General features: G+C 44.1%; 2 protein-coding genes across 3 annotated transcripts in view; one reads left to right on the forward strand and one right to left on the reverse strand.

Moving 5' to 3' along the window:
- Positions 1–18,884, forward strand: part of LOC122543207 (unconventional myosin-Ib-like) — a 66,140-nt gene extending 47,256 nt beyond the window's left edge. Inside the window, exons 17-29 of one of the 2 annotated variants that reach the window (XM_043681669.2) lie at positions 810–1,036; positions 1,800–2,000; positions 3,156–3,249; positions 3,781–3,930; positions 4,713–4,781; positions 6,473–6,559; positions 9,243–9,317; positions 10,143–10,277; positions 13,284–13,390; positions 14,130–14,262; positions 14,838–14,990; positions 15,809–15,936; positions 18,228–18,884. In XM_043681669.2, the coding sequence (XP_043537604.1) occupies positions 810–1,036; positions 1,800–2,000; positions 3,156–3,249; positions 3,781–3,930; positions 4,713–4,781; positions 6,473–6,559; positions 9,243–9,317; positions 10,143–10,277; positions 13,284–13,390; positions 14,130–14,262; positions 14,838–14,990; positions 15,809–15,936; positions 18,228–18,351 (1,683 nt within the window). In that variant the 3' untranslated portion in view covers positions 18,352–18,884. The remainder of the gene's footprint in view (positions 1–809; positions 1,037–1,799; positions 2,001–3,155; positions 3,250–3,780; positions 3,931–4,712; positions 4,782–6,472; positions 6,560–9,242; positions 9,318–10,142; positions 10,278–13,283; positions 13,391–14,129; positions 14,263–14,837; positions 14,991–15,808; positions 15,937–18,227) is intronic. The other variant, XM_043681670.2, reaches the window with a different exon arrangement.
- A 1,228-nt stretch (positions 18,885–20,112) lies between these two features.
- Positions 20,113–25,684, reverse strand: part of timeless (timeless circadian clock) — a 48,943-nt gene continuing 43,371 nt past the window's right edge. The window contains exons 25-30 of the mRNA XM_043681662.2: positions 25,529–25,597; positions 25,090–25,208; positions 24,134–24,320; positions 23,662–23,737; positions 22,133–22,212; positions 20,113–21,874 (exon numbers count right to left, since the gene is read on the reverse strand). Coding sequence (XP_043537597.2) covers positions 21,747–21,874; positions 22,133–22,212; positions 23,662–23,737; positions 24,134–24,320; positions 25,090–25,208; positions 25,529–25,597 — 659 coding nt within the window. The 3' untranslated portion in view covers positions 20,113–21,746. The remainder of the gene's footprint in view (positions 21,875–22,132; positions 22,213–23,661; positions 23,738–24,133; positions 24,321–25,089; positions 25,209–25,528; positions 25,598–25,684) is intronic.

Consider the following 25,684-nt stretch of genomic DNA (forward strand, 5'->3'; position numbering starts at 1 on the left):
GCTGACCCTCCGACAGTGCCCGCTCCCTTGATCCTACATTGAAAGGCCAGCCTGGCGTTTGTTTTGAAGTCTCTGAAGTGGGTCTTGAAGCCACAATCCTCTGACATGGATGTGAAAATGTTCGTTGCTGAACAGAGAAATTGCCTGATTTCTACCTGGCATCTTCCAGTGCACCATCTGTGATGTGTGGAGCTGTTTATACTCACAGCCAAACTCGGCAGGACTCTGTGTTGGCACACTATGTTGTGCCAAAACACTACCTACTGTGGACCAGCATCAGCTCAGCACTGAAATTTAGAACTGGCATCACATTTCTGGGTAGGATTTTCAAAGCCAGCAGATAGCAGTGAATTCGTTTTTGACTCTGTATAATACTAATCTGTGCAGACTGGTGATATCTAAAGTTTCATTTCCAATATATGAAGAGCTCCTAGTCAGGATCACACATACGGTGTAATTTCGAACCTCTCCACAGGACCAATACTTACTCAGGTGATCTTCTATAGAGTGAGTCGAGAGAGTGGTGCTGGAAAAGCACAGCAGGTCAGGCATCTTCCGAGGAGCAGGAGAATCAACGTTTCGGGCATAAGCCCTTCATCAGGATCCTCCTGCTTCTCGGATGCTGCCTGACCTGCTGCACTTTTCCAGCGCCACACTCTTCGACTCTGATCGCCCACATCTGCGGTTCTTACTTTCTCCTTGAGAGAGTGAATGGCAACTGAGAAGCTGCACCCAACAGCAGCGAGCAATCGCAACAGAGAGGAGCCAGGGGAAAACGCCCTCATTCATTTTTATGCTCCTTCTTCCAGGTGACATACAACGTTACGGAGTTCTTAGACAAGAACAATGACCTCTTGTACCGTGACCTGTCCAAGGCAATGTGGCAGGCCAAGCACAAGCTCATCAAATCCCTTTTCTCTGAAGGGAACCCAAGTAAGACATTGCTGAAGAGGCCGCCCACCGCTGGCTCCCAGTTCAAGACCTCTGTAGGGATCCTCATGAAGAATCTCCTGGTGAAGAACCCGAACTACATCAGGTAGGACCCTTCCCATATTGTCCCTTGATTGAGTGGTTGTCCAGTTAGAAATCGAGCAATTGATTTGGCAGTAAGTGTGGCACGGTGGCTCAGTGGTTAGCGCTGTTGCCTCACAGCGTTAGGGACCCATGTTCGATTCCACCCTCGGGTGACTGGCTGTCTGCGTGGATATTCTGCGTGGGTTTCCTCCAGGTGCTCCGGTTTCCTCCCACAGTCTGGCCATGTGCAGGTTGGGGTGGATTGGCCATGGGAAACGCAGGGTTACTGGGGTAAGGTTGGGGTGGAGGACTTGGTGGGATGCTCTTCAGAGGGCAGACTCAATGGGCTGAGTGGCCTGCTTCCACACTGTATGGATTCGATGCTATATTCCTGAAGCTCACGGCCGTGGTGGGGGAGACCCGTTGGTCATGGGTTTGTTGCAGTCAGTTTCCCCCTCGAACTGGCAGCCAGTGAATGTTTAAAGCATTCTGCCCACCTGGAGGAGACTGGCAGAACTGCTCAGCTCGCTGGCATTACTTAAAGTTAGACACGGAATTACAGCAATAAAGAAAGCGAGTGATGGTGGGAGCATTACCCGCTCAGGTACCCGTTCAACTGGGTGACCTACTAACCTCACTTCGGAAGAGCTGGGCATGTTGGCTTGGGGCTGAAGACTAGATCAGGACAGTGAGCAGTATCCGCCCAGTGTACTTGTATCATCTCAACATCGTTCTCTTGAAACGTTTAACAAATTGTCACCCTCCCCTGTGCTAACCTTTCACAGATGCATAAAACCCAATGACACCAAGTCCCCGAACAAGTTTGTGGATACGCTGGTGCAGTCGCAGGTCTGGTACCTGGGTCTGATGGAGAACGTGCGGGTGCGAAGGGCAGGCTATGCGTATCGACACCCCTACAAGCCCTGCCTACAGCGGTACAAGATGCTTTGCAAACAGACGTGGCCAAATTGGAAGGGGAATGACCGGTAAGAACTGCTTCCTCAGAACTGTGAAGTGCATACTACAGGACGTTGGTGAGGCCTGTTTTGGAGAACTGTGTCCAGTTCTCATCGCCCTGTTACAGGAAGGATATTATTAAGCTGGAAAGGGTTCAGAAGAGATTTACCAGGATGTTGCTGGGAATTAAGCTACAGGGAGAGGCTGGATAGGCTGGGACTTTTTTCACTGGGGTGTAGGGGGTTGAGAGGCAACCTGATAGAGGGTTTATGAAATAATGAGGGGTTTAGATACATTTGATGGTTGTTGCCTTTTCTCCAGGATGGGCGATTTCAGTACTGGGGGCACATTTTTAGGGTGAGGGGAGAGAGATTTAAAGACCTGCGAAGCAATTTATTTACATGGGGTGGGGGGCGGGGGGGGGGGGAATTCACGTGTGGAATGAACATCCTGAGGAAGTGGTGGGTGTGGGTACAATTAGAATGTTTAAAAGACATTTGGATAAGGACGTGGATAGGAAAGGTTTGGAGGGAGATGGGCCAGGAGCAGGCAGGTATGGGACTAGCTTAGTTTGGGATTAGGGTCGACATGGACTGGTTAGGCCGAAGGGTCTGTTTCTGTGCTATGTGACTCTATAAGAGGAGATGCCGGTGTTGGACTGGGTCGGACAAAGTCAGAAGTCACATGACACCAGGTTATAGCCCAACAGGTTTATATAAAATCACAAGCTTTCGGAGACATCATGTGACTTCTGACTTCATACCAACGAATGCAAAACATGTGCCCAATATCTGAATGAGGACAGGGCCGGGCCGTCCAAGGACGATGCCTGTACTAAACTGATTGGGCGTGCTACCATTTGCCGGAGTCCCCCCTGAGGTTGACAAGTCGCTGCTGACTGGAGGGTAATGTTGATGTTCTGCTCTCTTTCACTGCCTGGCACCTCACACTAGAACCACATGGAAACAATCCCTGCTTGGGTAAAGGAATAAGCAAGGAGGAAGAGCCAGGCCCTGATTCCAAAAGAAAACACAAAGTGCTAGAGAAAGGTCTGACAGTATCTGTGTAGAGAGAAATTTCACTTTTCAAATCCAGCGGCCTTTCTTTAGAACTTCAGATAAATTAGCCACTCTGTCATCCCCTGCTCACCATCATTTCTATGCTCTGTTTTTTTTTTCCTGAAGCGATGGTGTGAGAGCCCTTTTGACAGAGTTAAATATCCCCTCGGAGGAATACGCATTTGGACAGACAAAGATCTTTATCAAAAATCCACGAACAGTGAGTATTTGGCGATTAAGTTGATTACCGCATGATTCCAAATGTTTCAAAAAAGAACCGATGCTGCTGTAACTGGGGAGAGTCACCTCGTAGCTGTCCCTGAGGACAATACGTGAAGACCAGGCCTGGGATGAGCCTGTGGAATTCTCTGCAACTGAAACTGGTCAAGGCTAAAACATAGGATGTTTTCAAGGAGCTGGATATAGTTCTTAGGGGTAAAGGGATTGAAGGGTATGGGTGGGTGGGGGGGTTGGGGAGGGGGTGGGGAATAGAGGACTGAGTTGGATGAACAACCATGATCCCATTCAATGGGGCAGCAGGGCTCAAAGTGACAAATATCCTGTTCCTGCTCCTGTTTTCTGTGGCTCTCTCTTAAAGGTTTGATGTTTGCCCCTTTGCTTTCACAAAGGGACATCATTAACAGGAGTGGAGTCTCAGTTTTATGAAGCGTTTGCTGAGATTAATGCAAAATCGTTGACTCCCCACGATTCTCACTGAAGCCCATTTTGAAGATTTCTGCCTGTTTTCCAGCTCTTTGACCTGGAAGATCGACGACGGATTCAGATGGAATTCCTGGCTACCGTGATTCAGAAGACATATCGTGGCTGGAAATGCCGGACCCACTTCCTGCTGATGAAGAAAAGTCAGATTGTGATCTCGGCCCGGTTCAGGGGATATAATGTAAGTCTGAGTCGCGTGGATTTGCCTTATTTTCATGTCAAACATGAGTCACCAAAGTCAAGATGTTCATTCTTTCCCTCCTTCTAGGGGAGCTGAGAATGAATTTTGTGCATTACTGAAATGTTACCTGAGTTTCGGAACCATTGCTTCCATTTCAGGAGCAAGCATTCCCCAAATTAGAGCTCCCACAGTGCTTCGAGAGAGCGCCACAATGTCACTAGAAAGGAACCCCTTTGTGGCTCAGTCAGAAAACCACAAGGAAGCATCAAAAGTGGATGTTGTTCTTGTGAGGATTTTGATTGATTTTTAAAAAATAAATCTGTAACAAAAAACTGGTATCAGTAAAAGTGTCCACAAAGTTATCAGATTGTTGTTACAAACCCAACTCTTCCGCAAACATCCCTTTAAGTAAGCAGACCAGTCATCTCTATTTAGCCAGTCTGGGCCTATCTGTGACTGTAGCCCACGTGCTCATGGTTAATTCTGAATTGTCCTACGTGGCAGCTAAAGAAAAAGCTTCTCAGGGCAACAAGGGGCAGTCAGTGAATGCCAGCTTTGCCAGTGGCAGTCCTAACCCGGGTGTAAAAAAAACTTCCTGACACTCACCGTTTGAGCCTCAACCTTCAAGGATGGCTTTGTGATCCCCGTAATGGTGGCTGAAGGCCTCAACAATGTCAGGGGATAAAATTGGTATCGGATAAAAGACACAACCATTGAAACCAAACTCAGCAAAACGTTTCCTTGTTAATTCTGTCTTTTTTTTAATGTATGAATCGTCACAGCAACAAAAGAAATACAAAAGATTGAAGCAAGCCACGATTGTCCTTCAGGCCTGCACCAGGGGCTGGAAGGTGAGTACTGGGTGACCTCCTGTGGGGGAGGGTGCATGTGTCGAGGGCCAGATGATGGTGCCCGTATGCCACTTCTAATCTGACTGGACAGGGTAAGAGTGTTCTTTTACAGAGACTATTTCCTCCATGATAGGAGTGGGAATGTTGGCGGATGTTTGGTGAGACAATCCCGAGCCAGATCAGGGAGATTAGTGAGAGCAAACCGACGGGTGTGGAGGCTGAGTTGAGTTGGTGCAGAATTGGGGTTTGCCCAATACCCAAGGTTTGCCAGTTCTGTGCCACACTGAGTGATGCATTTACCACCTGAGCCACTTTGAGGTGAGCTCCACTAAGCTGGTGAGGTGTCCTGACTGACAACCACGCACTGTTTGGTAATGACCACACCCAGTACACCATGACAGTCACTACGATGCATCTGACTGGAAACTAACAGAGAAAGTCAACATGCAGTGTTTGTGCAGAGATTAAGTGACATCTCAGAATACATTTAAAATCAATCCAGTCACAAAAGATTCCATAGCAACGTGATCTGGGAGATCCAGCCTGTGCAGTTTATCATTTAACATCTGGAGCTCTACGATAAAGGCACAAATTTACTGACGATGTGAGATTATTAACTTAGGTAATACATGGTGACCTCACAGAGATGTCTAATTCTCGCATCTCCTCCAACCCCCTACATCCCCTCTCTATCTCTGTGTGTCACCCCCCTCCCTATCTGTGTGTGTCACCCCCTCCAGCCCCCTACACCCCCTCCCTATCTCTGTGTGTGTCACCCCCTCCAGCCCCCTACACCCCCTCCCTATCTCTGTGTTTGTCACCCCCTCCAGCCCCCTACACCCCCTCCCTATCTCTGTGTGTGTCACCCCCTCCGGCCCCCTACACCCCCTCCCTATCTCTGTGTGTGTCACCCCCTCCGGCCCCCTACACCCCCTCCCTATCTCTGTGTGTGTCACCCCCTCCGGCCCCCTACACCCCCTCCCTATCTCTGTGTGTGTCACCCCCTCCGGCCCCCTACACCCCCTCCCTATCTCTGTGTGTGTCACCCCCTCCGGCCCCCTACACCCCCTCCCTATCTCTGTGTGTGTCACCCCCCTACACCCCCTCCCTATCTCTGTGTGTGTCACCCCCTCCAGCCCCCTACACCCCCTCCCTATCTCTGTGTGTGTCACCCCCTCCAGCCCCCGACACCCCCTCCCTATCTCTGTGTGTGTCACCCCCTCCAGCCCCCGACACCTCCTCCCTATCTCTGTGCTGCTCCAATTCCGGCCTCTTCCCTTCTATCTCTATCACTTGGCTATTGGTGGCTGTACCTTCCGTTGCCTGGAAGACTGTGGGCCATGGGTTGGTGTTTGGGGCCTGCAATTCCATCATATCCCCGTCAACATCTCTCTGTCTGTCTGCTCCTTTAAAACGCTCCTGAAAACCTGTTTCTCTGATTCTGGGCCTGAGGAGAGATTCTGGCGGGTGACCCAAACGTCCGGTCAATGTATCATCTGATTTCTGCTGCTGTGAACAGCTCAGGATGTTAATGATGTTAAAGGTTCTGTCAAATTGCAAGTTGTGGTTTTTAAATTTCAATTTTAACTCCTAGTTATTTTCATGAACCTGTGTCGGCACACCTCTCTGCACCTGCAGACCCCTCAATCTTTCCAGGCTTCATGGAGTAAGATCACTGTTTCTTATTGTAGGTTCGCAAAACCCAGAGAGATCTCCGGGAGGAGAAGCGACGTGCTGAGGCTGCCTCTATCATTGCAGCTTATTGGCATGGTTACCAGGTAAAAGGGTTCGCGATGGCAATACTGCCTTTGGTCTGCTGCTCCTGGAATAAACTGCGTGCCCCACGTTACTTGCTGCACTTCTTGGCAGTTTGTGCTACATTTTAACATGTGTCATTTTTAATGTGACATATTTATGAGCCTAGCTGGATCTCAGGCAGTTGTGGCTCACTGGGAAGCATTTATCACTCAAGTCAGAGGATCACGAGTTCAGTTCCAGGGACAGGAACATAAATCAGTGCTGACTGAGGGGTTGCTACGCTGTGTGAACTGTTAATCAGTGGCTGCCTCTGCCCCCTCAGACAGACATGAAAGATCTAATCGCCACAATCTCAAAAACCAACAAGGCCCTTCTCTCCAGTGCCCTCATCAAAAATCATTCCGAAGCAGATGATCTGATTGACCACACAATTTCCCAAAGAGCTTTACAGCCAATGAAACACAGAAATCAGGAGCAGGCCATTCGACCCCTCGATTCCTGCTCCCCGTTCAATACGATCACAGTTGATCGTCCATCTCATTCCCCCCCCCCATACCCTTCAATTCCTTTCTCCCCCTAAGAACTATATCAAAGTCCTTCTCAAAAACATTCTATGTCTTGGTCCCAACCTGCTGTGGCAGAGAATCCTCCAGGGTCCATCCCCCCCAACCCTCCACTGTCTGGGTAAACATGATATGGAGGAGCCGGTGTTGGACTGGGGTGGACGCAGTTAAAAAACAACACCAGGTGATAGTCCGACAGGTTTATTTGAAAGTACAAGCTTTTGGAGCACCGCTCCTTCATCAGGTAACTAGTGACGAAGGAGCAGCACTTTGAAAGCTTGTATTTTCAAATAAACCTGTTGGACTATCACCTGGTCTTGTGTGATTTTTAACTTTCTCTGGGTGAAGACACATCTCCTCATCTCAGTCCTACCCCATCTCCTGGCTCTGGACCCCCACTCAGTTGTCGGGAACCTCCTTCCTGTGTTTACTGCCCCATCTAGTCCCGTTAGAACTTTACAGATTTCTATGAGATTCTCCCTCCTTGCTCTTCTGAGCTCCCAGTGAATACAGTCCGAATGTGTTGTTAGTTACATGCAGGAGCCACTTTGCAGACCGCAAACTCCGACAAACCCAAGTGTGCGAATTACCTGACGAGATTTTTGTTTGGAAAAGGTTAGCATTCCGTTTGCTCTGTGACCGCCCATTAGCTTTTGGTAATCTGTATACACAGACACCTGCTACACCACCATCAGTATTCTGTCACTATTCTGAACTCCCCTTTTGCTGATCTAATGTGGATGAGTTCAGATTGAACTCTATTTCCCACCCTTATTATTAATAACTGAATCTGTCTGTGCTCCCTTGGGAGGCCCTGTTCCCACCTACACTGTGCCTCACTGGGTCAACTTAAAACTGACTAGACCAAGGCAGATTAGAGGCTTGGGCTGAGAGGGATTAGCATTCAAACTACTTGTATCTTGTTCAGGAATGCGAGAGAAGGATTGGTAGGATTGTTAGATATGCTCACTTGCAATTTAGTCTGTTTCATTTCCTTCCGAAGTCAGTGGTTCTGAAGCTGGGCTGCGTGGATCTAGGAACACTGCTGCTCCTGGGATGTGGTACTGCATTAATCAGGAAGCCTGATGGGATGCTTGCCTTTATCATGAGAGGGAATTTAACATAAAAAGCCAACACATTATGCTTCAGTTATACAGGGCATTGGTGAGACCACATCTCACCTACTGGGTCCCATTTTGATCTTCTTATTTAAGAAAGGTTGGAAATGGTTCAGAGGAGATAGGGTGATTTCATGGAAGTGTATAAAATTCTGCCTGGTCTGGATAAGGTAGATGTGGAAACAATGTTTCCTCTTTTGGGGGAGTCTAGAACAAGGGGGACACCCGTTCAGGACAGCGATGAGGAGAAGTTTTTCTCATAGGTTGGAACTCTCTGCCTCACAATGTGGTGGAGGCAGGATCATTGAATATTTATTAAGGCAGATCTGGATTGATTCCCTTTCTTGACAAGAATCTAAGGTCATTGGGGGAAGATAGGAATGCAGACAAATAGTTCAGTTCTGATCTTATTGTATGAGAGGCTGAGTGGCCTGACTGCTCCTATTTCATACGCTTGTATCCATCTTGTTTTCCTGCTGTCTATGTTTGGCTAATGCCCTCACTGTTCCCCATGCTCTCACTGTCTCTGTGCTGTCTCTCCGCTTTCCTAATGGATTCTCTGTGCTCATGCTATCACCTCCCTTCACACCCCAAAAATGTTTAGATAGAAACAGGCACCTGACCTGACAGGTATCTGGAAGTAAATGCCTGTTTTCTTAAAAGAGTTATCAGAATCCTTCAGCATGTATCATCAGTATTATACAGTTTTACATTCTAAACTACAGTATAATCAAATATTATAAAGTGTATGGTAAACTATTGCATATTGTAAAACATTAAACTATTATGTATTATAGATTACTATACTCTATTGTAAAAGAATTACCATAACGGTGTGGGAAGGGTGGTCTCTGATTACTAACCCATTAGAAAAGGGGTTCTTCAACAAAGAAAAATTTGAAACCACAAATGACCCGAAATGTGGAAGCTAAGACGAATTAATGGAAAGTCTATGTTTTTACCTTGAGCAGAAAACCTGTCCACAGCTTCTGTAACTCATTGTCCTCTGTTTGTGATCTCAGGTGCGAAAAAGGAATAGGAAGTACTTCAAAAGTAATGCTTCAAAGACAATCCGTAACTTCATCATGTCTTCGATTGTGAGTTTGTGCGACATATATTGTAATTAATGGTTGGTAACTTATGAAGGGGAGGCTGTTGATGCTGGGGAACTACGCACCAGCCACTTTGCATCTAATGTTGATAATGAGCACACTCAGGTCTACTTTTATCAAGCTGAATTTCAGAACCCACACCGCCCTGACATCAAACTGATTTCCACATTCAGCAGATCACTCCTTGTTGGATCACTGGGACATTTCAATTTTTCAAGCCACTTCAGGGAACTCTGTGAACGAGATTGCCCAGTGACGCCGAATTAGTAGTAACTTTGATTAAATGTAAATTTCTGAAAGAAAGAACTGTTCAGCTATGTTTCCTCTTTGCATCTCATGAGCCTCCCGCTGTTCGGATGCCTTCTGTATCTGGGCGGTGGATATCTCTGAGCACTGCTGAGGTCAGATGTGGCTAAGCCTGTCAGTATATCCCTCCTTCTATCTTGCACCATCACCATTTAGCAGACCAAGAGATACCAGGTCATAGAGTGGCAGGAAAGCAGTTTTGTGGCAGTGATTTATCAATGCTGAGTTCCTAATCTTGGGCAAGCTGGATGCAGATGGAGTGAAAAGGCAGGTATAGGTGATCCTACTTTGAGAACCAGACAGTCACTCAGTGTTAGAGCCTGAAAGTAAGTCAGTCAGATGTCTGACTAGACAATGTAGAAGAGCAGTGTGTATTATTTTTAAGATATGAAGAAAGATGTTGGCATCTAATATAGCCTCCCCACACAATATACTGTATTTGTGTGCATATAGGAATATAATGTTTAAAACTACAATCATTTTGTTTTCCTTTCACCCTTAAAGATACAAAAATACTTTCTTGGCCTAAAGAAGACACTACCCTCAATGTCTCCAACAGATAAGAAGTGGCCAGCATTGCCTTATCGCTTCTTGGAAAACACTCACCAGCAACTGAAGATGATTTTTTACCTCTGGAAGGTCAGAAAGCTAAAACAAAGCAGGCTCCAGCCTAAAATGCTATGTGACCAATTTATCCTTATATTATTCTGCAACAACGTTATATAATGCAGCATTTTACTGAACATGTAACAGATGTATAGCAATAGGAGACTGTTCAGCCCCTCAAACCTATTTTGCCATTGAATGAGATCATGGCAGGATTCCTGGACAAGCCTGGCTTTTATTTTGAGGATCTCCCCCCCCCCAAGAAGGAATAGTTTCTCTCTATGAACCCCATTGACCTCTTTAATGATATAAAATCCCCCTGATCTCCTCCATTTGAGGAATTACACAGTCAGTTTGTGCAGCCCATCCTTGTAATTTAACACTATTTTGCTGTTGAGGTTTTGAATTGATTTTGTCCTTAAACCTGTTCCTTTGTGCTTTCTGACGTAAATCGGTGCCAAATTTATGTTTGTTTACATGCCTGTGAAGTGCCTGGTGATGGTTTATTGTATTGAAAATACCGAATGCAAGCTGTTGTTACTGAACTGCTGTTCACCCTGAACCTGTCTTGCTATGCCCTGTGTATTTTATTATTGAGATCAATATCTTTCATAGTTCTGAGCATCTCAGAATTTCTAATGAAAAAGTACAAACAAAATAAGATCTGTGGCTCAGAACTAAGGCCAAAACCCTTCAGGTAACACTGCTGAAAAACTGCCACCCTGAAGCTCAGCTCAGTATTGCAGGTGCCGATTAGTCTATGGTGTTATCACAATTATTCTTATTTATTGTCCAAGAAATTAGCCCAATAAAGCAGAGACCACACAAACCAGATCGAGTGAAATTGACAGGCTGTTTATTACAAGTGATAATGCTGGAAGAGAAATTGATGAGGCTGACACAGAACTGACAGTCTGTGCAGGTAGATCAAGGGTTCTCTTCCTCGAGCTGAGAAAGAAGCCAGGTTTTATAATAATCTTGTACAATAAGGTTAATTAGAAATGGGAAAGATACAATGTATTTGAAAGTGGAGTAATCTGGTTACAATGATGCTAATTGGAAAATAGTTATCGGATGAATGTCCTGATTCTCGATACAATGCAATATCCTGACAGTATCGATGGGTTCGGAGATTTCAGTCTTCTTTGCAGGGTAGGTGAGTAAGGTGCTCCCATTGTTCCTGTCCTGGGAACAGAATCCTTTGGTGCCTCTCTCTCTGACCTGTTCTTTGTGTGGCTTTGGTATTGCTGTGTTATGAGCCTGCCCTCGGGGCTTTGGGACAGCTGTGCTGACTGGGTATTGTTAGTGGGTTTTGGGAAGTGTATTCCCTGATCTGTGAGTGCTGTCTGGTTTCACTTGTCAGCCTGCTTGGTCCCTGCTGAGGCATTCTGGGTGTTTCTGGTATAGTTTGGCCAAGTTTGCTTTCCTATGTTCTGTGTGGGCAGGGTGGCAGTTCTTTTACCATATTCATATAGCACCTTTCATGACATAAAATGCACCAAGATTCTTCAGAGGAGCAGACCTGAAAGCTATATTTTTAAATATTTTTAACTTTAGACGGGCGGCACGGTGGCTCAGTGGTTAGTACTGCTGCCTCACAGTGCCAGGGACTCGGGTTCAATTCCCGCCTTGGGCAACTGACTGTGTGGAGTTTGCACATTCTCCCCGCATGTCTGCGTGGGTTTCCTCTGGGTGCTCTGGTTTCCTCCTACGGTCCAAACATGTGCAGGTTAGGTGAATTGGCCATGCTAAATTGTCCCGTAGTGTTAGGTGCAGGGGAATGGGTCTGGGTGGGTTGCTCTTCATTGGGCTGAAGGGCCTGTTCCCACACTGTAGGGAATCTAATCTAATCTAAGTGTACCTTGCACTTTAAATTAGCTGGTGGAACATTAGTTTGAGATCCTGATTTTATGTATTGTAATAAGTTGTAAGAGTGCAAAATTGCAGTTCTTCTGTTGTTCTTTAGCGAGCAAGAGAATCAGGAAATAGGTCCTGGGTCACGCTCATGACTGATTCAACAGTGATTAAACACTAGAGGCACTTGTCCTTGATCCATCACAGACAATTTAGTAACTGGTACACTATGTTTGAGAATAAGGGAGAACTGTGAACATGGAAGTGAGAAGAGAGAAGGGTGAGCATCTCCTGCGAACTCAGTGGGTATGTTAACTATACGGTGAACAATACAGAGCAGAAAGCTCCTGGTTTGATTTGCAGTCTGTGCTCAGGAGTCAATCCCATCCCCTCAGCAGCAGTTATTCTTACAATACTTTAGTCAGTTGGATGTAAGTTGGCTTGAAAATGAACCTTCCAGCTCAGTGGGCAAACTTACATCCTGAACCTCAACCTGAGCAACAAATCTTCTCAAAACTCACTAACTTTAGTCAGTTCTTTATCTGTCCCTTAGAAGTCCTCTTTGCCTTAATTGCAAAATGAGTCTATTTAAAACTGTAGCACTGCAAAGTAATAAACAATATATTTAAACCAAGTCTCTACAACCTACAACAAACAGAACTTCTGAATAATACTACAACAGGATCCCCCTATAAAAACAAGATTATTTCTTGCAAATTTCAGTTAAATTTCTCCAGTCAATATGCTGAATCGCCTGCTTCTACTCCTAATTGTGTGCATGTATGCTCCCAGTTACTTCTTACAGCAGAGAGCTTTCTGAGTGTGAATGACACCTAACCATCTCCATGCTGGCCAGGAATATTGATGTGCACTTTGTAATCTTTGTTGGTCCTATAGGAATGATGTTAAACACAATCATACAGTCCATATGGTAATAAGACTAAATTACGGTCCACATTGTTGCTGCCCAGCCCAACATAAATGAAGAGTTTAAAACAATGTCACCATTAACTTTGAAAATGACGTTTATGTAAATTGCTAACAGCTGTCACATTTTGATCAATATAACAACAGCCTGTCCCATTTAAAAGTTGAACTTTTTTTAGTAGTGGAAACTATTTATTCAAAGGCGCTGCATCTCTGAAACTTTAGAGTTGCTCATTGTCTCCCACTTCATGATTTCAGTGCAAGAAATACAGGGAGGGAATCTCAAACCAGAGGAAAATGGAATTAGAAGAGAAGTTGTACGCCAGTGAACTCTTCAAGGATAAGAAAGCCTCGTATGCCTCCAGGTACTAGAATACTTTTCAAAGATCCAACTGAAAAGATCCAAAAGACTTGGGTCTTTGCCAATGCTTCTTGAACAGGCTGATAAAAGTTATCTTTTGCTAACCTACTATACAGTATACTATTCTCAGCCTTTGGAAAAGATGTGGTGATCTGAGGCAAAGTTACAAACTTTCACTTTTAAGACAAGAGGGCAGTTCTTTCTGTTGTTCCATTCTTTCATATTGTGACCTTGTAGCAGCAGTGCTCAAGGATTTAGACAGCCAAATAAAGCACTGGCATCTATCATCAGAGGGCCCCGAGACCGCCTTTGTCGAACGCCTGGGCTGTCAGCCATTTTCCACCACACTCAAATTGCTATTTCGGGCATGCTTTCAGCATTTCTGCCAAAGTTTTGGCTTGAGACTGAATCTCTTGGAAATTCTCCTGCCAGATATACATCTAAGGTCAGTCATACGATCATTTTTCAGGCCAACAGGAGAAATTGAAGCTCGAGATCTTGAACATGCACAGAACCATTGTGCCTGTCAAGCCTGTACCTGTCTCTTTAACCACCAGTCTTATACTCATTTAGCTAACTTCTTTCTCAGAATTATCTGACTCAGTCCCAAGTTCTAGGAACTCTGTGTACTCACTATTGTGCTTGGGGAATATCCCCCTTAACTGTAGTTTTGCAGGTTTGTTAATTTACTGGTGCTTGCCTGACCTTGTTTCCATAATCCACTGTTTCTGTGACCTTGTCAGTGTGCCTCAGCCCTTCAAAGGACAATATTTGGATGCTCAGAGAAAGGCCAAATACCAGAAATTAGCCAATGGCATAGAGGGGAAGTTACTAATGATGGACACGGCCATGAAAATTAACAGAAAGGATGGAAAGGTAAGGAGAGAAATGGCAATGTGCCATTTAGGGAGTTGTTGCAATCAATAAAACAGGGAGAACTAAGAAGCCAACATAGTTTGTGAGGGAGTTAAAACACGATGGTTCGTTCATAAGATTGAGTCTGTGCTGCATATTGACCTTGTGCCACTAGACTCAGTAACTACTTTTTCACTTCCCGTAACATCACTAAGGCTCACTGTTCATTCAATTTTTTAAACCAACCTGTTCAGAGATATTATGACACAGCTGGGGGAGGTGGGATTTGACCTAGGCTCCTGGTTCAGAGGTAAGGACATTACCACTGCACCACAAGAGCCCTACCTCTGGTTCTTTTTGTGTCTTCCTGCCCAAGCACTATCTAATGGCTTTGTGAGGGAGAACATGATGATTGTGGCCATGATGTCCTTCTCACAGCAATAGCTTCCTGGTCCTTTCACATGGCCAATGTTAGATATTAGCGGGGCCAGACAAGTTCAGAAAAAATGGATGTAATGTTACAAAACAATTTCTAGCTCTTTATATACATCCATACCGCTGTTGTTGACCGTGTACATGTGCCATCTCCATTCTAGCATTCTCCAAGGATCTTAATGATGACAAACAACTACTTTGCCTTAGCTGATGCAAAATCCACTCAAATTAAAACCCTGATCAAAATGAATGAGATCAAGAGCATCTCCATGAGTGAGTGTAAAGACGGACTATTTGCGCTACATATAGTGGAGGTGAGCAGTATCTTAAATGCCGATGAATGAATTATGCCAAGGTTCGTGAACAGTATGAAAAATAATAAGCGTATCATGTCATTCAGCCCTGCTCCCATTTGAAACGCGGCTGTGCGAGATAACAGTCTCATCCCTTCTCTGCTTGGTTTAGAATCGGACCTGTACCAAATGGAGTGCAGCAAGGAAATAATTTGATGTTTGATGACAAAGTTGTCCCTGGCAACTCTTTGCTAGTCAGCTGTATTGATACCAGTCTGAGAAAATACTGACCATCCAGCTGCTTGACACTAAATAGGGTTACATAAGATTTTGGATTAGTGGTGCTGGAAGAGCACAGCAGTTACATAAAAGATCATTTGAGTCATAAAATGCACCGAGCCCAGGTCAACAGTATTACTATTAAAATAAACATGCAGATTTGATCTTTTATTGCATAGTGGTGTTCAACACTTACCAGCCACAATTATCAGCATCCTATTAACAGTTTGTATGCTGAGCAATACAGTTCAAAATAACTATGACTTGAAGCACGAATACTTTCTGAACATAGTAAGTTCAGCATAAAGAAGGGATGTTAAGCACAGGAAAACAAAGCCATATGAATGTTTGCAACAAAATCTTAGGCAACAGTAGCATTTTAAAGAATGTGTTCAGTCAGTTGTTTAAAAGTATGAAATCAGGAAAGTGATTATTTTTAGAAATTAATAATAACCCTACCTTCCAAATTATAAAAGTACAGCTTTGACAGAGGAATTTTGCTTTCAAATCAAGTGACTTAAATGAAAAAAAAAATGTATTTTATTTCTTCACCCTTCCAGAACTCCTCTGTTGGAGTGAAGGGAGACTTGCTGTTAAACAGTGACCATCTTGTGGAGCTCACTACCAAACTGCATCGCTCAATATTGGACACAACCCAACAGAGGATAAACCTTGAGATACAGGATGAGTAAGTACAACAAATCAATTTGATGCAGATGAAGATCAATTCAAACCCAATGCTGTTCTTTTATCATTGTCAGGTTCTTCAGCTTCATGTTTTGTTATTGAGGAATGGAGAAGCAATCTATTCAAGACAGGGACAGCACGGGGTTAGATATAGAGTAAAGCTCCCTCTAAACTGTCTCCTCATCAAATACTCCCAGGGACAGGGGGTTAGATACAGAATAAAGCTTCCTTTACACCGTCCCCCACTCCCAGGGACAGGGGGTTAGATACAGAGTAAAGCTCCCTCTACACTGTTTCCCCATCAAACACACCCAGGGACAGGGGGTTAGATACAGAGTAAAGCTCCCTCTACACTGTTTCCCCATCACACACACCCAGGGACAGGGGGTTAGATACAGAGTAAAGCTCCCTCTACACTGTCCCCCCATCAAACACTCCCAGGGATAGGGGGTTAGATACAGAGTAAAGCTTCCTTTACACCGTTCCCCACTCCCAGGGACAGGGGGTTAGATACAGAGTAAAGCTCCCTCTACACTGTTTCCCCCTCCATCACACACACCCAGGGACAGGGGGTTAGATACAGAGTAAAGCTCCCTCTACACTGTCCCCCCATCAAACACTCCCAGGGATAGGAGGTTATATACAAAGTAAAGCTTCCTTTACACCGTCCCCCACTCCCAGGGACAGGGGGTTAGTTATAGAGTAAAGCTCCCTCTACACCGTCCCCACTCCCAGGGACAGGGGGTTAGATACAGAGTAAAGCTCCCTCTACACTGTTTCCCCCTCCATCACACACACCCAGGGACAGGGGGTTAGATACAGAGTAAAGCTCCCTCTACACTGTCCCCCCATCAAACACTCCCAGGGATAGGAGGTTAGATACAAAGTAAAGCTTCCTTTACACCGTCCCCCACTCCCAGGGACAGGGGGTTAGTTATAGAGTAAAGCTCCCTCTACACCGTCCCCACTCCCAGGGACAGGGGGTTAGATACAAAGTAAAGCTCTCTCTACACTGCTCCCCCCAATCAAACACTCCCAGGGATAGGGGCTTAGATACAGAGTAAAGCTCCCTCTACACTGTTCCCCCCCATCAAACAATCCCAGGACAGCACCGGGTTAGATACAGAGCAAAGCTCCCTCTACACCGTCCCCACTCCCAGGGACAGGGGGTTAGATACAGAGTTAAGCTCCCTCTACACTGTTCCCCCCCATCAAACACTCCCAGGACAGGGAAAGCATGGGGTTAGCTACAGAGTAAAGCTCCCTCAACACCGTTTCCCCCATCAAACACTCCCAGGACAGCACAGGGTGAGGTACAGAGTAAAGCTTCCTCTACACTGTCCCCCATCAAACACTCCCAGGACAGGGACAACATGGGGTTAGATACAGAGTAAAGCTTCCTCTACAGTGTCCCCCCATCAAACACTCCCAGGACAGGGACAACATGGGGTTAGATACAGAGTAAAGCTCCCTCTACACTGTCCCCCCATCAAACACTCCCAGGACAGGGACAGCATGGGGTTAGATACACAGTAAAGCTCACTCTACACCGTCCCCCCATCAAACACTCCCAGGCACAGGGGTTAGATACAGAGTAAAGCTCTCTCTAGGAGAAAGTGAGGACTGCAGATGCTGGAGATCAGAGCTGAAAATGTGTTGCTGGAAAAGCGCAGCAGGTCAGGCAGCATCCAAGGAGCAGGAGAATCGACGTTTCGGGCATGAAGGGCTCATGCCCGAAACATCGATTCTCCTGCTCCTTGGATGCTGCCTGACCTGCTGCGCTTTTCCAGCAACACATTTTCAGTAAAGCTCTCTCTACACTGCTGCCCCCTCAAACACTCCCAGGACAGGGACAGCATGGGGTCAGATACAGAGTAAATCTTCCTCTATACTGTCTGCTCCCACCACCCCCCCCCCCCCCCCCCAATCAAACAAGGGGTTTAGATACAGAGTAAAGCTCCCTCTACACTGTCCCCCTATCACACACTCCCAGGGACAGGGGGTTTGATACAGAGTAAAGCTCCCTCCACACTGTCCCCCACATCAAACACTCCCAGGGACAGGGGGTTAGATACAAAGTAAAACCCTCTCCACACCGCTCCCCCTCCCCCAAATACTCCAGGACAGCGGCAGCATGGGGTTAGATACACAGAGTACAGCTCCCTCTCTACTATTCCCCATCAAACACTCCCAGGAAACTTTCTCAAGAGAGAGATCACAGACAAACCGATTTGGTATCATACACAGTGCTTTATTGCAGCTTAAAGCTTTGCCCAATTTTCTCCTTTGCAGACTCTCTCTTAAGTTCAACAAAACCACAGTCTCTGTGAAGTTTGTAAAAACAACAGGGAAAAATGGAAATATTCCGGTGTGCAAGAAGAAAAACAGTCACTTACTCGAGGTCCAGGTTCCCTAACAGCGGTGGCTTCAACATCTATCTCTACTCAGGATTGTGGAATCTCTCAGACCTGAGGCCTCAAAGCAGCAGCAGTTTATTTTTAAAACAAACAGCAACTTTTGATTAATCATCACTTTACCAGTAGGTTCTGGGCTTGATGTACATTGATTCGTATGGGAACCAAAGAAGAAACATTCTGCAGCACTAGTGCAATATGTGCTCCCAACTTGTAAGCAGGACTAAAGTAGCAGAGCTTTTAACCCTCAAATGCTTGCCAATCATCGTACATACTGTAGATTCTTCCATGTGGATCAATTTAAATCATGTCAGCCAAGAAGACAATACTCTCCCATGTACCCGATCATGGAAAATGCTGTATATTCTGTACTCTTCTTATTACAATTAATATTTATGCTCAGCACTGCTTTGCCATGAGATTATGGGATCACATTGAATAAGATTTTCTCTCATTGAGATGTTGGAACTGAAAGAAGGCAAAATGTTTTTATTTCTGTTTCTGATAGTTGGGAACTGATTTTTGACAGATTTGGCCAAAATTATCCGCTCCTCTAACAGTGAAAATCAAATTCAGGTAATGTTCCTGAAACATTACACATACAAAGGTCCTTCCTGAATTGCAGCTCAAACAGATTTTACACATGCCTGTAATTTTAGAATTTTATTTGTCTCCTCCACTTTATTCCCTTACTGCACTAATTCAGATTGGAAAATGGTGGCATTTGTTCACCAAACTGGGCTTCATGTCAGTGGACTATTAGGTTGTAGTAATCATCATAACCAAATCAAACATTGCCTTCACTTAACCAAACTACCTGCATACTTTTCAGGAGATTAGAGTCCAACCATAGTATCCAGCTGAGATACCTCCTCTGATTTTATTAACAGGCCAGGCCAGCACCCTGGCAGCAGCCATCTTTCCCTCAGCAAGACATACTGGATTGTGAGCAACTGGCTGATTCTCTCTCACACTCTCCACTTCCTAGCCTAGGCACACTGAGGTTGATTACATTGCTGGCTAACACAGGAGGCCATGGCTTGAACTCTGTATGACACTAATATAATAACAGGGAATTTATTTAACTAGTATGCATCTGCAAATGTGTCAGTAATGGTATTTAGCCTATATTCTAGAATGTGTTCAGCATTAAGATTTGGGAGGAATAGTTGAAAGGAACATTGGTGATACCCTTAAAATGTACACTGCATCCCTCCATCCACCTCCTTTAAGACATTGCTCTCAGTGTCAGTTTGTGTGTGGTGTTATATCTGAGCTCACTGAGTTGTCTGACAATGTTAAATGTATTGTGCAAGTGAATTAGACACAAGTATAATACTGTGAAAGAGCTTCAGTCTGAACTTTCACACCACTACATATATGCTAGTAGACCTTATTTTGTAAATGGAACATACCTCACAGATCAATCATTACATTAGCAGAAACCAATTTAAGCTCAATCTTTCACTCTAGGACATTTAGCTAGGCATATACAAGATTGCTACAAGTGACTCAAAGAAGTAGAGTTAAGTGAGCACATTTTGCTCACTTGCACCAGTTTGACGCTTAAAACTAAAGCAATTTCAGAAGTTTCATAGTTCAAATACTGAAACACCTTGGAATTGCAAACTCACCAACATTAGACCAGATTTTTAATACTATACAATCTTAAGACCATTCACCCTAATAAAGAGCCACACTTCTTTCAACTCTCACGCCAAACGAGAAAAGATGAAAATGAAAACTCTACTGCATAAATAGGAAATAGTACCTATTACAAATTTTAATTTTAAGTTGAAAATATAATTATGTTGCAACACATTTTATATTTATTTTTGGATTATGCTGTAAAAAATCACTTGTATTCACAAATCAAATACAAAGATGTCTATTTCTTTGAATAGCACAGTTCAATGTGAAAACAAAGCGTCATGCTCGTGGAATAATCCAACTTCCACCTTACAAGTTATTCTTCATGCAAGGTTTGATCAAAGTATCTCTTTAATCACTAGGAGACTACAGTCTTAGGACTTTCAGATCACAAGTTAATGACAACCAAGTAAGCTAGCTAATCTATTCATCCACAAAAAGATCATGGATTTCCCCCATTTCAGCATTTAATTTGTCCAGTAACTCTTTTATACGAAGGATTGCTAGGCAGTTATTTTCCCCCAAACACAGGGAACACCTGGGGAATTCATTACAGGCTGAATTGCAGGACTTATCCAACCTAAAGGTAATATTCTAGCGAGGTACACTGGGCAGTTCCAATATTTTACTATAATCTGCCAATTACAGCCAACAGGAAATTAATATCCAACTTCTCCAGCACTGAAACTTCCTTGAGATAAATCTTCCTCTCTTTTGAAAGTGTCAAGCTTCAATATGGAAGCACAGGAAATTCCACTCTGGTAAATGAAAAACAGAACTGAAGTATTTGGCACAGTAGTGTACAAAATACTAACACCATTTAATATCAAAACAAACTCCTTCGATCAAACTTTTGAAAGGTGTGGAGTAATTTTGTGGGCAGTATAGGAGAGGGAGAAGCAATGGGCACAGCAAGATGCTATAATGATAAGAGTGAGGATATCAGAGATTTGGATTTCAATGGAAACATGTGACATGAAGGAATAGGCTTTGATAAGCTAAAATGTATAGCAGAAATCACCTTGCACATGATATAAAATGGACAAATCTCCAATGAGTCTGCCCTAATTATTAATTAATTCAGCTATTCAATATGTGCAGAAGAGTGATGCATAGACATTATTCAAGGTAAATCTGTCAAATTTAAAATATTCAAGCAACCCACATAAATTGTAATTAATTTCAGGCCATAAACAAAGTAGAAAATTTCCAAATGTCAGGTTTAAAACAAACTAAGATGGAACCAACGCTCTACCAAATAATGATAAGCACAAAGCTAAATGCTGCAATGAGGAAAGCCTTATGCTCTAATCCAAGGTTTCATTGCTGTTCATGACAAATATTTCACAAAGGATTACATATGGTTGGTTACATACACATTAATTGAAATGGATACAGAGTCAGCCTACACCCAAGCAAGAAGCCAGGATAATGATAAGGTTTCTCCAGAGATTCTATCTTTTCATTTCCACAAGGTGCCTATGGATCATGAAAGCTGTACAATCCTATCATTGTTTCTCACTCTCTGAATACTTCACTTTTTATTGGCTTTGTAAAATATAATTTAAAATGGGAGTACAAGCACAGGTGGTTTAAAATACTGTATGTAAAGTATATATTCTACTGTTTCACCCAGTGAATGAACTGCTTTCAAAACTTGCATGAAGAATTGTAATATTTGATGAACACGAAAATGAATCTTCGATCCAGTGTTCAAAACCATTTCCAAAAACCAAATTCATTACAATTAATCCTCGTCATCATCTTCGATTGCTCTCCGCCGCCTTTTAATCAGTCTATGGGTGACCTCGGAGTCAGACACTTCAGAGTCAGTCTTGGGCTCTTCCACCATCTCAGTGTCAACAGATTCCTTCACTGAAATTCCACATTCAAGACCATTAAAACCATAGAATCAATGCTGTCCTTGTGCAAAATATGCTTCAGCCACTTATCGATACTAGCTGCTGCAGGCTCTTTGACAGGGCAAGAGGCACAACTTGGCCTATTATTGGGAACCCCTGCCCTCCCACTGTGGTGCAAAATCACGTGACTACAATGCACACTGGCCTCTGCCAGAAGGCCTAGAAACTGATTACTGCAGCTTACAATTTTTGAAGAAAAACAGAATCTTACCCTCATCATCTAGTTCATCATCACTATCGAGCAGGCGACTTCGCTTTAGCGGATGTTTGTGTTTGGTCTTCTCATCATCACTGCAACAATGAAATATAATCTGCTTTTAATCCACACAGGACAATTCATGGTCAAATTTACTGAGCAAAGGTACTGATCACTGGAACATCCCTTCCATAAATTCAACACTTACAGCATGGCACTTTCAGCGTGCATCGTGGTGGAATGCGTATCCACATTGCAGTACGCAGTGATCTTTCAAAGATACTATCATTGAGTGTAAGAAACTTGCATTTACACAGCACCTTTTATGCTCTCGGGACCTGCCAATGCACATTGCAGTCAATAAAGTGCTTCTGAAGCTGCGTTGCTTGTAATGCAAGGACAGGATGACGGAAAGGAACATTCCAAGTGAGGGGATGATATGGATACAGGCCCACATCCAGCAACGAGCACAATGACAATGATGCAATCTCAGCTGTCCGTGTCAAAGTTCAGAGATTGTGAATCAGCCTGCTCCATGAAGATGGAGAAGTAGGAATAAATTAGCTGCAGTGATATTTACTAAAAGGTTTAATTTATGCTCTGCGTCAATCACTCCACCCCATTTCACTAATTGAGATATAGTTTTATTTTGCTAACAGATGCCAGTACTGGAAAATGTAACCACTTTCCCACTCTTTACACTCAAAATCAATCTTACAGGTACAGAGCAGATACAAGGTAACGCTGCCTTTACTCTGACCTCAATATTTCTGAACCTTAAATCCCTGAAGAAAACCCCACAATTCCTTGCTGTGCCAGCATGATACCCTCCACACCAAACATGTTATGTGGTTTGTCTCAGTGAGATGGTCAAATCAGTTTTATGGTGTGGAACGAGACCAACCAGCAACTTAAAAAGCTGCACAAATGCAATCCCATTCAAATTCTTAAATCTAGCCAGAGAAATGTTTTTTCCATCAGCCAAATGTTTTCTCTGTGGGTAATGCTCATATAATCCTTACAGTGTGGAAACAGGCTATTTGGCCCAACAAGTCCACATTGACACTTCGAAGAGTAACCCACCCAGACTCATTCCCCAACCCTATTACTCTACACTTAGCCCTGACTAATGCACCTAACCCACACATCCCTGAACACTATGGGTAATTTAGCATGGCCAATCCACCCTAACCTGCACATCTTTGGACTGTGGGAGGAAACTGAAGCACCCGGAGGAAACCCACACAGACACGGAGAATGTGCAAACTCCACACTGACAGACAGTCACCTGAGGGTGGGATCGAACCTGGGTCCCTGGGGCTGTGAGGCAGCAGTTCTAACCACTGAGACACTGTGCCACCCTCAGCTTTGTCATCAAGTAATAAGAACATTTCAACTTCAGCACTTATTCAATCACACGTTGCCCTTTCTCCTCAGCAGTCTACATCCTCCTCAGAGAGACTTGCTGTGACACATTGTTAGCACTGTGCCACCAGGCTCTGTGTACTGCAACTTACAAGCCCAATGAATGCATCAGCACTTGCCTTTTGATGTCACTGTCTGATCCAGAGGAGGAATCATCAGCTTGGTTGGTCCTCCCTTCGGATTCATCAGCACCAACTGCAAAATATAAAACAATGAAAATATCAGTAAGTGTGGAGACCAAGAGGGTAGGGAAAGAGAAAATGTTTCAAAAATCAGTCTCTCCCTAAACTTTTAAAACATTTTAAACTTGCATTGCCCTTATTCCATGAGCCAAACTTGGTGGGTCTTTGAATTCCCTACCAGGGAAGGATGAGGGAAATATCTTATTTAGGAGCTCTCCAAGTCTGCGGAATGGATTGGGGCCAGTTGTTGAAAACCTGTGGATGCGCATCTAACATTCACCACACAGTAGGTTGGAGCATCATCAGTTACCAATTTTCAAAGGATCAAATAAATCCATAGCATGCCTGGAACAAAAACACATAACCAGAAGAGTTTCAGTTGCAAAGTCACTCCAATTTATTTCATTACCTTTAGCAGGAGTGGCATTCCTCTCCTTGGCCACCACCTGAGCTTGCCAGACCTCAGAGCTCTGATCTGCACTAACATCTTCATCTCGTTCCACTGCCTCTCCATCACCATCATGCAGGGTGATAACCGAAGCAATCCTGCGCAACTGCTGAACATTCAGGTGAGCAGAAATACGCCAGAAAGATTCCTAGCAAATACAAAGGAATATTACATATAGAAGTAACTGGAGGGAAGACAGATAACTTGTTTTCGTGATATTGGATGAGGGATGAATATTGACCCCAGACTACAGGGGGAGAACGCACCTGTCTGCTTCTTTAAAGCAATAGCAATGAGATGTTTCTGTTCATTAGAGAGGACAAACAGGGCCTTTGTTGAACAGCTCATCTAAAAGACAGCACTCTTAATTGTGGAGTACTCCCTCAGTACTGCACTCGGTGTTATAAACTTTATTACATTCAAGTCGAGTGGGACTTGAAACAACCACTTTCGGAGTCTGAGGCAATAATGATACCCACAGAGCAGACAGTTAAAAATTAAAACCTCCGAGTTCTAAAGTGTGCCATAGTTTGGGAAGCATATGTTCATAATCCTGTCATGTGAGCAATAGTATGAGAGTTTCAATAGGTGAACTAATATAAGGAAGGAAAAGAAATTTTAAAACAATTGGATATACATGGCCAAATGTTCAATGCATAAAAACACATGTCAAGCCAGAGTGAATAGCTAGCAGTGGCCAACACAGTCTGACAGAATCCAGGTGGGTTGACTGGGGCTGCAGTGCTAAACACTGTTGAATCTCAGTGCTGGCAGTCTGAGCATTGTCTATTAGATTCTTGCATTGCTGTAGCAAGAATAGGAATAAAACTCTTTCCACAGGAAAGACTACAGCCCTTTTCAGTCTAATTGTTGTTTAGACTATTACTTAGTCAGCAATCACATGTCACCTAGTTTACCTGTTCATCAGCAGGAGGCCGAATTCCAACTTTCTTCAGAAGTTTCTGAAACACTTCATGCTCCATAGCATCTTCATTTTCTTCAGATAAGGGGACAAGTGGGACTGCAATCGAGGTTCCTGCATGGAAACCAGATTTAAAGAATACTGAAATATGGAGACTCTGCAGGTAAAGCAAGATCCTTTTCAGTGAAATGTGAAAGGGAAGTCAGTGCTCTCAGTCAGACACCTGCAGGCTAAACTAAAAAGGGACAATTTCCCTTCACCCAGCACCACATTCACACAGAAGCTCAGCTGGTTCACTATACGTATGGCAAATACATCACAAGTATTCTTAAAATTGGTTCTAACTTGACCAACAGGACATCAGCAGTGTAGTGTGCATGAATCAACAGGATAAAGCAGTGTCTTTAGATCAGGAATTGTAAGAAAGTACTGACCAGCATCTTCTCGCTTGTCTGCTGTTCTGTTAAGGCAGTTCTGCAGCCACAGAAGAGGGCCCGACAGACCTGGATTGAGAAAGTGAAATGAAACTTTGTAGTCTAAGGTAGCTCAAGTGCCATTATGTTGCTGGAGCCTATGCATACGTTTGTTTC

This window comes from Chiloscyllium plagiosum, unplaced genomic scaffold (assembly GCF_037043375.1).
Source record: "Chiloscyllium plagiosum isolate Xiang-an unplaced genomic scaffold, Cpla_swu_hap1 HiC_scaffold_53X, whole genome shotgun sequence".
In the NCBI taxonomy this organism is placed as follows: Eukaryota; Metazoa; Chordata; class Chondrichthyes; order Orectolobiformes; family Hemiscylliidae; genus Chiloscyllium; species Chiloscyllium plagiosum.